The sequence below is a fragment of the Solanum verrucosum genome, unplaced genomic scaffold, assembly GCF_900185275.1.
Source record: "Solanum verrucosum unplaced genomic scaffold, falcon-dt-bn FXZP01000261.1, whole genome shotgun sequence".
NCBI lineage: Eukaryota > Viridiplantae > Streptophyta > Magnoliopsida > Solanales > Solanaceae > Solanum > Solanum verrucosum.
The window spans coordinates 9,031,172-9,043,506 of NW_026019969.1; the positions used below are offsets into that span (position 1 = coordinate 9,031,172).

At 33.1% G+C, this 12,335-nt stretch overlaps 2 protein-coding genes across 2 annotated transcripts; one reads left to right on the plus strand and one right to left on the minus strand.

Annotated features, from left to right (window-relative positions):
• Positions 1–1,148: 1,148 nt before the first annotated feature.
• On the minus strand, positions 1,149–2,497 carry LOC125816555 (protein WHAT'S THIS FACTOR 9, mitochondrial). Its single transcript, XM_049496169.1, has one exon. It carries the CDS (start codon positions 2,482–2,484, stop codon positions 1,279–1,281), a length of 1,206 nt encoding a protein of 401 aa, XP_049352126.1. The 5' UTR covers positions 2,485–2,497; the 3' UTR covers positions 1,149–1,278.
• Positions 2,498–3,690: 1,193 nt separating this feature from the next.
• On the plus strand, positions 3,691–11,006 carry LOC125816554 (embryogenesis-associated protein EMB8-like). The gene is made up of 14 exons (XM_049496168.1): positions 3,691–3,999; positions 4,102–4,191; positions 4,355–4,416; positions 5,833–5,933; positions 6,213–6,302; positions 7,260–7,382; positions 7,918–7,995; positions 8,365–8,450; positions 8,593–8,641; positions 9,082–9,138; positions 9,226–9,356; positions 9,834–9,917; positions 10,265–10,331; positions 10,533–11,006. Exons 1-14 carry the CDS (start codon positions 3,749–3,751, stop codon positions 10,590–10,592), a joined length of 1,329 nt encoding a protein of 442 aa, XP_049352125.1. The 5' UTR covers positions 3,691–3,748; the 3' UTR covers positions 10,593–11,006.
• The last annotated feature ends 1,329 nt before the right edge of the window (positions 11,007–12,335 follow it).

Genomic DNA, 12,335 nt, shown 5'->3' on the forward strand with positions numbered 1-12,335 from the left:
AATTATTCTTCACTCTAACGATTAAGATCAGAAAAAAGACATACCTCAAACTTTTAGCCTTGTTCAACCTGAGAAGACTGGGGCATTAAAAATAAAAGTTTAAAGAGTCACTAGAAAAGGAACCCTAAATTTAATATAAATAAAAATATTTAGGAATACAAAATCGACGCAAATAAGTACCAACAAGAATAGCCAAAGAAGGAGTCCAATTCCACAGATCCCTTGGAATTTGGGATTCTTGTTTAAGGTAAAATTTACTTTGTGTCCTTCATTAAAATTTAAAAATTTAAAATTTTCAAGAGGTCCTACATTTTTTAAAATAATTAATTGAGTGTATAATAGGTAAAAAAATTTGTTCTTTTGTCAATATGGACAAGTAAAAAAGAAAAATTGGACAAGTAATTCCGGACAAAGGAGTATAAATTTAGCCATTTAGTAGGCGTTTGACTTAGATTTTTCATTTTATTTAGAATTTATAGAGTTTAAAAATAGAATTGTGTTTGATTATACTTTTGCAAGAATATTTACAAAAAGTAATATTTAGTATCACATTATAAACAAAAATATCAAAGTTTATTTAAGAATTAATTCAAATAGAGAAATAGTTTAAAATATTCCAACCTCTTTCTCAGTTTTTGGTTTTGCATTCTAAAAAAGAGTTAGAATAGTTTTTCTCTCAGGAAAGTGTTGCAATCCCCTCGTTTCATATTTCATAATTTCAAACTGTTGCAACTTTTCCTCTTCTCACTAGAACACAATATTTTCATATTCTTGTTAGTTGGAACGAAATTCCAGGTTGAATGTTCTGTACCAAATGTTACAATGGAAGTGTCGCCATACAAAATTAAACAAGATTAGAAGTGATCGGATAGGTGGTGCAAGTAGCACAAAGGTGTGTAAAATGATGGATGTTCACTTGGCATGGTTAGACCTTGCTCGATATAGACCTCCCAACGCGCATCCTTTTGGCTAGGAAGATCGCCACCACCATAAGAACATGGACATTTTTGAAGGGCGCGAGTCCCCCTTAACATCAGAAGGGGCACAAAGAGAAGGCAATTTTGAAAATAGTACCCGACATAAGGCCAAATCATCAAATGTAAAGACAGCTTCAGCAGCAGTTGCCAGCTTCTTATGAATACAGGTTTCCTTCCCTTGCTTTCCCCTGTATATCCCTGCAAGTTTCGACCAACATTTAGTGAATCACCGATAGACAAATCCATCAATACACAAGCCTTTATAACATAATGCATGATCATCAAGTTATCATTCACATTATCAATCTTCTTTAGGCTCTATACTTTTAACTTGTTTCATCCTCTTGCTGTTGGCTGCTTTTACAGAAGCCAGCCGCCTCCTGTGCCTAAGAGCTCCAGCATTGATTGGAATTCCCCTTCTCAACACTTTGTTCATGAGACTGATGTACTCATACCTCATTCTCATCAATGGATGTTTTTCAACTAATATGTTCTTGTTAAACGCCTCCCTCAAAACTATAGTATGCGTCCTGATTTTATTCGACAAGTAAAATATACCAGGATGATGCACTAAAGCTTTTCTAAACCTTATTCCAAATCCCAGATGATCTCCCAAGCAATAAATATTCTCCCTCTCCGTCTTCTTCGATATAAGAAAGCTTAACAGTTCATGAATAACCCCTACTGTCCATTTCTCTGCTTGATCACTATTAGGAGCCAAATGAAATGCATCCTCATAAGGTGAAATGTAAGGCAAATTCTGCCACTCCTCAGCCCAAATTTTCACCTTCTTCTGCAAATCAAACCCTCTTGGTAAATTCATCGAATACCTAATGTGCACTCTTTTCCCACCCCCAAAATCCTCCCTTTTCTCCACTACAGAAACAGCTAAATCCTTCCTCCATTTAACCAACTCCAACCCGAAAACCTCACGACCATCAGCACCCTTAAAACCCATTTGACAAATCTGAAAATACTCAGGAAATTCAGGTAAAAAACTCAACAAATAATCATGAGGCAAACCCAAATCAAATTTAAACTTGTTGATAACATAGAAAGGAAGTCTATTAGCTCTTGTGAGCATCAATAACTTCGCTAATCTTTGCGCTAAATCTTTTCGATAATGTGAAAGATTAAGAAAAAGGGTCTCATCATTGTGTAATGATTCTGCATTTGGAGTGAGCTTTACGTGTAATGTCGATAAGGGTATTGGAGGTCTGAAAGTTTTGAAAACAAAAGGGTAATTCTGAATGAATTTGAGGGCGGTTGTGGGAAGATTCAGTTGGGGTTTTAGAGGGGAAATGGTGCGAAGAGGAGGAGCTTTTGATGGGTGAGAGATGATTAAGTTCTTGAGAGAAAGTAATGACTTGAGGTTTTTCTCCTTCTCTACTGCTGTATCCAGGTATGGATCTCGTACCCATTTTACCCTTGCGTTCACAAAAGTTCGAATTTGTCGCCGGAGACGATGGTGGATGGTGGTGGTTATAGTGGCGGTGAAGCGAACCATGGTGGTCAATTCGGTTGACCACTATTTGACCATAATTAAATTTGAAATTAAAAAAATATATGAACTTTTTTCCTTTTAGTCACTCAGAAAAAAGAAGACGGAGTACTTTTAAGAAAAAAATATTAGGAATATAACTAATTTTATTAATAATGTTGTGTGACTCTACTCTAGATTTGCTTATTATTGTTTTGTATAATTATTTGATATTTTATGATAATATGAAGGGGAAAAAAACTCTTTTTAGTTTTGCTAAAAATATACAAGTAAAAATAATAATTTAATATATGAAGGTGAGTAAAATGAAACAGGGTGAGAGGGAATACTTCTGTCATGCAATTCCATGTTCATACAGAAAAGTCATGCACGTGCACATTGACTAATAATTTCCGGATTGTATTTGTTTTGGCATAATTTAGTTTGAATCTACAAATTATATATTTACACTATGTTGGAATTATTGAAAATTACAAAAAAAATCATAGTTTGAGCTATGCCCGTGATATTATTTTTAAGGATATTTCACTCGATATAAATATTTTCAGCCAAAATCTAACACATATCTGATAGAAAATCCAGCAAAGAAAAAAAAGGAGAAAAAAGAAGATATTAAAAAGTGAATTAGGTAATATGCCAAAGTTCAAAAGCAAGAAATGAAAACTAATCAAAGCCATGAAGGCAATGAATTATCTATCACAAAAAAAATTCTGAACGTTCAACAGCCATTTTTGACCAAAAAAGATAGCACATGAATGCTGCCTTATTTATGGCTAATAAATTTGTAATTATTTATTTCAACCAAAATTAATTAGAGAAATTCAAAAATATAATTTTTATTTTTTTGAGATATTAATTAAAAATATTTTACCAACATAACAAGGGTACACATACTATTATTTGTCTGTTTAATTTGTTGTTTCCAATACATGTTTTGCTTTTATATAGGAGTATATATTTATTTCAGTCTCTAGCCATCTTTCTGATCAGCAAATAATTAATAGCTATATTGTCAGGCATTTACCCTGTCTTATTATTATACCAATTTCAATATTAGCAATACTATAACCACTAGTATTATTTGTTAATATATGGTGATAGTGACATACAAATTTATCAATTATTACTGGAGAAGAAAACATTGGCTCAAGAGTGTTGAGTCAAGACTGACGGCTTTTTTATAAATTTCATATAGCTCAACAACTGTCCTTTGTATCAAATTTAGTACCAACAATTTTCTTCTCCATCACTCTTTCTTGATTTCTTCCCCATGGATTGCATTGGGTTAACCTCTGAATCTCCATATGTTATTATGCTTAAAGCTGCTTTCTTGATACCCATTTCTCATTATTTATTCGGATTTCTGTTTCTACTCATTGTATTTCTCTATAATTTTGTGGAAATGTATTTCATAAAAGAATTAATCACTGGATTTAGGGGACAACCTGTCTCTTTGAGCTTTAATTCTTGTTCTAACCTGTATCAAGAAGTTGTTTCCAAGTGTAAAACTCTTCATGGCAGGTAAAAACTGAATAAGGGGATGAAGTAAAAATGAAATCTTCATATACTTCTAATTAGTTTGGGAAAATGTGATGGTGATTTGTAAACTATTGCTTAATGCAGGTTTTCTTCTACTCCATGGCTTTGCAGTCCTCATCTTCAAACTATCTTTTTGCAGTTCTTTGAAAGAGTACCGGCTTGCAATTATCAAAGGTGACAATTGTGTACGGATTCACATGTTAATTTTACTCTTCAGTTAGGACATGAATATGTTACTCACTTGAAATTGTGAAAAGAGAGCATATTCTCATACTTATATATCTTTTACATAGTGAAGAATTGAATTTTGGTGCACTGATGCATTCTTTGCCTCCAGACAGATATTTAAAACATCTGATGGTGGGATAATAGCTCTGGATTGGCTACGGAATGTGGATGGTAAAGTACATTTATAATTTGACAGATCAACCTTTCATTTAAAGCTTATAAACCTCTAAATAAACAAATAAAGAAGTGGAATATATATCATAATATAGTTTTTGTTAATTTCTTTGCAAGATTGAAGGACTTTATGGAGTTGCATGGTTGATGTGTTGTTCCGTCATGGAGAACTTCCCAACTATGTTAGCTAACCAGTTATAAAGGGTTTAAATTTTAAAAAACTTGGCACTTAGTTCTAGTAGTTCATCACAGTGATGAAGGATTTAGTTATACAGATTACTCAACTTGACAGTGTATAAGATTGATTTAAGGAGGATAGGTTAATAATTTTTTATTTTTCAAGGAGAAAATTTAGGGAAAGAAAGAAGGTAGTATTGTATTCTACTATGTCCATTAGTTTTTTTAAAAACAAGCAGTCCTCGAAAAGGTTTTAGAAGTCAGATAAAAAATGCTCGAAAAAGTAGAAACAAAAAAGTAATCAAAGAACCTCTGTTCCACCTCCATCTTTTTGGATGTTAAACCTTTTCAATTACTAGAATGAGCCATATAAGATTGAATTCCCATTTTATTTGGTGCATTTGGACAGAAAGAAATATAAGGGTGTCGGAAGTAATCAGAGTGATTCTAAATAGATTCAGATTATTTCTATGTTTTCCCTCATTATTGGAGCTTATCCCATCATTCTATCAAAAAGTGGTTTTCCAGGCGTAGGTAACTTAGCTTTCTATGCTCTTTTTTTCCCCAGACATCCTTGTGCTTTGAGGTAACTTGTTCAAGCACTTTATTAAGCCTATATCATAAATGAATTCATGTATTTACTCCCTCCGTTTCAATTTGTTTTGTATGGTTGACTTGAAGAGAAGTTTAGCAAGTAAAAAAGACTTTTGAATCTTGTGGTCTTAAATTAAAGATATGTAGAATGTACCAATATGTCCTTTAATCTTGAAATCTTAAACATGTCACGGGAAAGTTGAAATTAAGGAGTTTCCAGAAAAGGAAAGAGGCATTCTTTTTGAAATGGACAAAACAGGAAAGTAACACAAACAAATTGAAACAAAGCGAGTAATTAAATTCTGATAAAATGAAATAATATAATAACTGATTTGATTGACTACTGTCTACTTGTTAGCTTGCTGAAAGTTATGTTTAAGGGTGGATTTGTTATTTTTTTGTTGGTTGCCTTTTGATAGCACTTGATGTTATTATGATATATATCTGCTGATTATGCAAGCCACTAGTTGTAAAATCATTTACTTCAACAAGTACCTATCTTAAGTTACAAGCTTTTAACAGATCAAGTCAGTATGTTTGCACAACAAGACGAATGTTGTGGTTCTTGACTATCCTCTGTTGCTTTATATATGCTATTTAGAGGAGTAAATTGATGCCAACTTCTGCTTTTTAATTTGATAGATAAAAAACCATCCATCAAAGGTTTTGATGGAGTTCAGAGTGATGATAAAACTCCCATTGTTGTGGTGATTCCTGGTTTAACAAGCGATTCTGATTCTGCTGTAAGCTTTCTTTCACTCTTTTTGTATTCCTCTGAATATTGAGTTTTCTGCTAGCTTTTCTCTTTTTCCTGTGGAGATTTTTTTTTTTGTGCTAAAATAGTTCTTTGTTTCCTTGAGTTATTATTCCTCTTCCTTCTCTAGTGTAAGCATTTTTCTTCTCTTGTCGTCTCTTATAATTTTCACTGTATACTGGCATTGGTTGAGCTGTATTATATGATTACTTGATAATATGTGCTTTCGGTGTCAAATATTTGCTTTAACTATGCTTTAATTTAACAGTACGTCAAGCATCTTGCTTTCAAGATGGTTAAATCTGGATGGAATGTTGTTGTGAGCAATCATCGGGGTCTCGGGGGAGTGGCAATAACTGTGAGTACTCCTTCCTTAAGCAAGGATTTAATCTCTTCCAGTTTTGTTGCTTTTGATAAGAGAAGATAAGATCTATATTTTCTTCAGTTGAACTGCCTTTGAGAGGAGCAATGCTGTGAACTTTCTAATTTTGTGCTGCTGCTGCGTCAGCTTGTTTTTGATCTGAAACTGCCTTATTACTATTTCACAAACACAAAACCATAAGATTAGGCGCATAGCTGCACAGCATTTAAGAATTATTTTTCCAGCTTCGTGCACCAAGTAAATCTTATATGTGCTCAACTTCATGTTAGCAACCTAGAGATACAGATATTCTGTGCATTAATACATTTGCAGAATCCTGCTGAAGTAATTGGTCATAAGGAATAAAATAAGCGATACATACTTAGTATCTCATATCTTGGGTTAAATAGAATATCACAACAGTAATTGTGTATTCAGATGGGATCATCAGTAATAAGTATTGTACTTGCTCCCTTGGTCAAAGTGACACTTATGAATGAAGTTTCCTGTAGGTGGATTTTATACTTTGCTCGAGGAAGATGCTTAATTTTTAGTTGAGTCATCTCTTAGGAAATACAATGGTCCTCTATAGTCCCTAGGAGAGACGTCATTCTTGAAAGATTCAATCTTTTTGTTTTTCCATTCTTCATGATTCTGTTAGTAGATTGCATTTTTTGAATTTAGCCTAGAAGCCTGCCCCTTAGGAAATTGAGAATTCATTGATGTATATGGTGCCTCTCATCTCTGTAGTTTCTTATTGTTCCTCTTGAAATCTATGCCTGTATTATTTCTCAATGTAATATGAATAATACTTGTGAAAGTCTAGTATTGATTTTTATGCAGTAGTCTAAGGTGCATAACTTTGCTAGTAATGTGTTTACTGTGTTAACAATATACAGTATGTACAATATTGACCAATGAAAAAGTTAAATATTCATGATATCTTGATGGCAGTCTGATCGCCTCTACAATGCCGGATGCACGGAGGACATCCGCAAAGTCATTGACCATCTCCACACCCGATACCCTCAAGCTCCTTTATATGCTGTTGGCACTAGCATTGGTTCTAATGTTCTGGTACATAATTACTTACTTTGTTATCAAATATTTTATTGGCTTTCCTAATATGAGCACAAAATTGTGCATCACTACTGTGCTAAATAGTCTTCTTTATGGTTAACTGGAAACTGAAACCAAATTTGAAAGATAAGGGACGAGAATTATAGTAGGTTCTAACCTTAAATATTTTCAGAGAAGTTATTGTTGTCAGTATGGTTCATATACACAAGCATGTGATAACTGTCTATAAGGTCTATGATAATGCTTTAGTTGTCAGTTCTTCAAAGTTATATAGTAATTCCCTAGTGTATATTGTCAAAATTTGATCATTACAAAAAATAATAAAATTTAGTAGGATAGTTACATCTAAACAAGATTATTCTCAGCTTACTAGTTGGTCCATTTGCTTAAGTTTGATATGTTACAAACCATAAGCGTGAATGGATATTCTGATGATTCGATTTTAAAGGCTTTAAGTATTTGTATATGCAATATGGAAACTGTTCTGGACGAAGCCAAGAATTATTTTATTGACAATATTAATATTTTCCAGGTAAAATATCTTGGTGAGGAAGGAGTTAATACTGCGCTTGTTGGGGCGGTTTCAATCTGTTCTCCTTGGGACCTTTTGGTTAGTAACTGAAACTAATATGCATTCTTTGACTCTTTTATGGTTTGGTGGATTGCCAACTTCTTTGGTTTCATACATGTCATTCTTTATCTGGTATATCTTCCCGCTAAGTTGGATTCAGATACATTTTGTTTATTTCTTGAGTTAAGGGTTGCTTTGGATGGTATGATCTGTTGGATTATCATGATCCGGGAAGAGTTTGTCTAGTCTGAAATAATTCAGTGGAAGTGCTAGATGAAGATAGTGATGGCAGCAACATATTTTATTAAAGTCAAACTAGTCATATCTTAAGTTGATTCTGTACCACAAGGACCTAAGCTCATTTTTCGTGACAAGGTTTATCTGTCTTTGCTTCTTTGTTTTCTCCAGATTGGTGACAGGTTTATTAAGCGCAGGCTTGTGCAGAGATCCTATGACCGAATTTTAGGAATTGGATTAAAAGATTATGCCGAGCTGTAAGTAATGGCTTTGTTGTCGTCTTTGATGGCATTAATCCTAAACTAATTCTATGTCAAAACTACTGTACTTCTTTCTTTTTGTGTTGGCCTTAATTCAGGTGTCCTAATTCTTTTGTGTGGTGAAATCTGAGTTCTACAGGCATCGGAGTGTTTTGCCGAGTCTGACAGATTGGGACAGCATTGCTAAGGTCATCTATTTCTCTTACTGATTTCTGTCAATCACTCAAATCATTCAACCAACCAACTAAGCCTCAATCCAAACTAGTTTTGGTTATATGAATCTTCTATATCCATTTGGCGCTCGCGCTGGTTCCATTCATGGAACCCTTTCCATTTAAATCTAAACCCTGGTGCAGATATAGCACGAGCCCAGGGGAGCACATCGTAGCAAATCCAATGTTAGGAGGATTTATAATATTTTGACTATTTAACTGATAAAAAAAATGATATTAGGACTATTTATATGCTGCGGCCCGCTATGTAGAACTCGCATATGAGTTCCCTAATAAAAACATATCATGTTCTTCATATTTTTGAGGGTGTCCCCTAAGGCAATTTATGGAGACTCTAGGAGTTCTTTCGTGTATTGCTTTTTCTGATGCCTTTTTTTTTTTTGTTTTTCTTGCAGATAAGCTGTATCAGAGATTATGACAAACATGTTGTTTGTGTTCTTGGTAATTTTGAGGTAACACGACTTAACCTCCTTTTTCAATACGTCTGTCCAATGCCTAATTAATTAATCAGCATTTATTTCCGTCCCCTCTCCCCAAAGACTGTTGATACCTATTACAGGACAGTTAGCTGTAGCAGTTATATAGGAAAAGTGGGGGTTCCCCTCCTCTGCATTAGTGCCTTGGATGATCCAGTGTGTACAAGGGAAACAATTCCATGGGATGAATGTCGGTATGTCATCCTTGCGTTGCAAAGTCTCTCCTTTTAGCTTCATTTTAAATTTCTTGATAGAATAAAAGGTTGGTACCAATGTGAAACAGTACAATTGAAAGATTATATGGTTGTATGGAAAAAGATGTTACTTGTATGGTTACTAACTAGGCTTACTACATATTTCATCCCCTGACCTTGTAGCCAAATCTCTTTTACATACTCCAGTTTTCCGGGAACCTTTTACACACCAAATGTAACTATTTCCAATGCTAGCTGGGTGTTCAGTGAAGTAATTATTATATGAAAACACATTATCACCTAACGGAAGTTGAGGCTTGCTTATATTGTGAAGTCTCTTTTATTAGTTCAAAGTCATCCTCATATCATCACTGTATGCTCTGAGGCCTGAGAATCATAACCGTTTTGCTTTAAATACATATCTGTGTGTTCTGCTACTGTAAATATATATAGCATGACAACATGATTCTCTTTCAGGGCAAACAAAAATGTCGTACTAGCTACCACACAACATGGGGGACACTTGGGATACCTTGAAGGGATGACCGCGAAAAGCCTCTGGTAAGATATGTTCCCCTCATCACAGATATGGTTTTCGGCATTCTAATTTATTCTACTTTTTTATTAAATTCACTGCATCTCTCTATTATTCAGTCATCTCAATTCTTTTAGCATGAGAAAATTCTCTAAAACCAAGGATCCAGAACAGAAATGAGTTCTCTGTGAGATACACTTTGTGAAAGTACGGGACCTGAATTAGAGTCCACAGAATAGAGTAATCTCTGTGTCATAAGCATTCAGATGTATCGCTCTTGCCCCTTCAAGTTTTGTATTGAAGTGTCTGGCGACTAATTTAGTAGTATGATATCCATGATGAGAACAAGTTATCATGTCTTCCTTATGTGCAGGTGGGTTAGGGCCGTTGATGAATTCCTTTGTGCTTTGAACTCCAGCTCATTGAACCATAGAGAAAAGGTATGCTGTGTTGCACACTCACTCACCTTTAACTGGCTCATGATTTTAAAGACAAGCTTACCTAGTTATGGTTAATTGGCTATATTGATTGATAGCTCTACTCGCTCTTAACTTATCGTGAATGCGCTTCCCATGGTGAATTCTTATACGTCTAGCATGATATTTTGGGAACCTTGAAAGTTATGTCATTGTATTATACAGATACAAAATAATACAGTTCTGGAGAGTCCCCTGAACTCATCAAAAGAGAAGGCGGTTTAGTGACTGCATTTAGCAACAAGGCATCAGGTGAAGTAGGAGATGAGCAACCGGTCGAAGAGGACAAGGCTGGAGATAGTATTAGTGTTGACAATGGCAAGGTGCAACAAGAACCAGATGCAATGGAACTAGATAGTGACCAGTATTAAAATTAAAAACTCAACAAGAACCAACAAGTTTAAACTTTTATTTTATTCTTAATAAAAAAGATTTAGCTAAATTTTGCCATGTGAAGTGCAAAAGATTAAACTAAATGTAGAAGTGTAAAAGACAAAACTTGTCATGTGAAGTGCAAAAGATTGTTATGCCAGGGTGTTTAAGAGACAAAATTTTGCCAAATAGAGAATCTATATGGTCACTATTATGTCTAACTTACAAATTGTGTCAAGTTTAAGAGGTTATTTAGCCTTTTGAGAATTTGTTGCTAATTATTTTCGGCTTGAGTTTCTTTAAGCATAATTTAATTTAAATCTAAAGATTATTTATATGCACACTAAGGGAAGACCTATTGTATATGTTTAGTTTATTGTTTCCCAACAAACATGATTGGTTTTATATAGGAGTAATATAGTACTCCCTCCGTCTCATTTTATATTTTATGTGAGATAGTTTGATTCGGTGCGAAATTTAAGAAAAAAATGAAGACTTTTAAAATTTATGGTCCAAAATAAATGATAAAAAATTGTGTGATTGTGAATTATTTCATTAAAATTATATAATTATATTATTGTTTAATATAGAAATGTATCATTTTTTTTTTAACTGACTAAAATAAAATAAAATAAGGAACATAAACTGAGACATAAGGACTACTTGTTTTTTGTCTCTACCCATCTTTGATCTTTCCGACCATCACTCCATTTCCTCACATGGATACTGTCAGGCACGTGGTTTATTATATATTCATATTCATATACTACCAATTTCACTATGCCATATTATTGTAATTATATATCGACTGAATCCAGAATTTTAAAAATATTGATACATTATTATAAAAAATATATATATTAAATGAGAATGAATATTTAGTCTTTTAGATAAATAACTCAATATTTATTTAAATGTATTGTATTAGAGTCTTCTTACCATATGGGTATTACCGTATTAGCATATATTATAGTTGCAGAGCAAATTTTAGTGTGTTTGACACCCATTATCGCTGCGTCAAAGATGTAGCTTTTTTCAAGGTGTCCAACTTTAAATACATATCCTTTAAATATAAAATTTGATTTATATATACACATTAATTTTTATATTTTTTTCTTCCCATTAAGGTGGTCGAACGTGGATTGCTATAGTCCAAAATTAAATTTTGTCAACGAGCTGCTCAATCTTAGATCTAACTAATTATTTATTTTTAAAAAAAAAGTAATTTAAGTAGGACATATATTCGTTATTTTTCTTTTAAATTAAGGAAATTTACATAAATATGTTATATTATAAAAATATTTATCATTTATAACAATAAAACTTTTTTTTTCAACCGGACACTTATAATACATATTACAGAGAACAATTTGTAAAACACATATTACACAAGTTTTATTCATGGATAATATATTTATCACACACTTCAACACACTTATAATACATTGTCAATTTCTTATCAAATAAGGATAATATCTATATTTTAACTTATAATTCAATTTTAACACAAATTATAGAGCACAATTTATAAAAACACAGATAATATAAGTTTTATTGATGTAATACACTTATCACACATTTTAATATACCTATAAT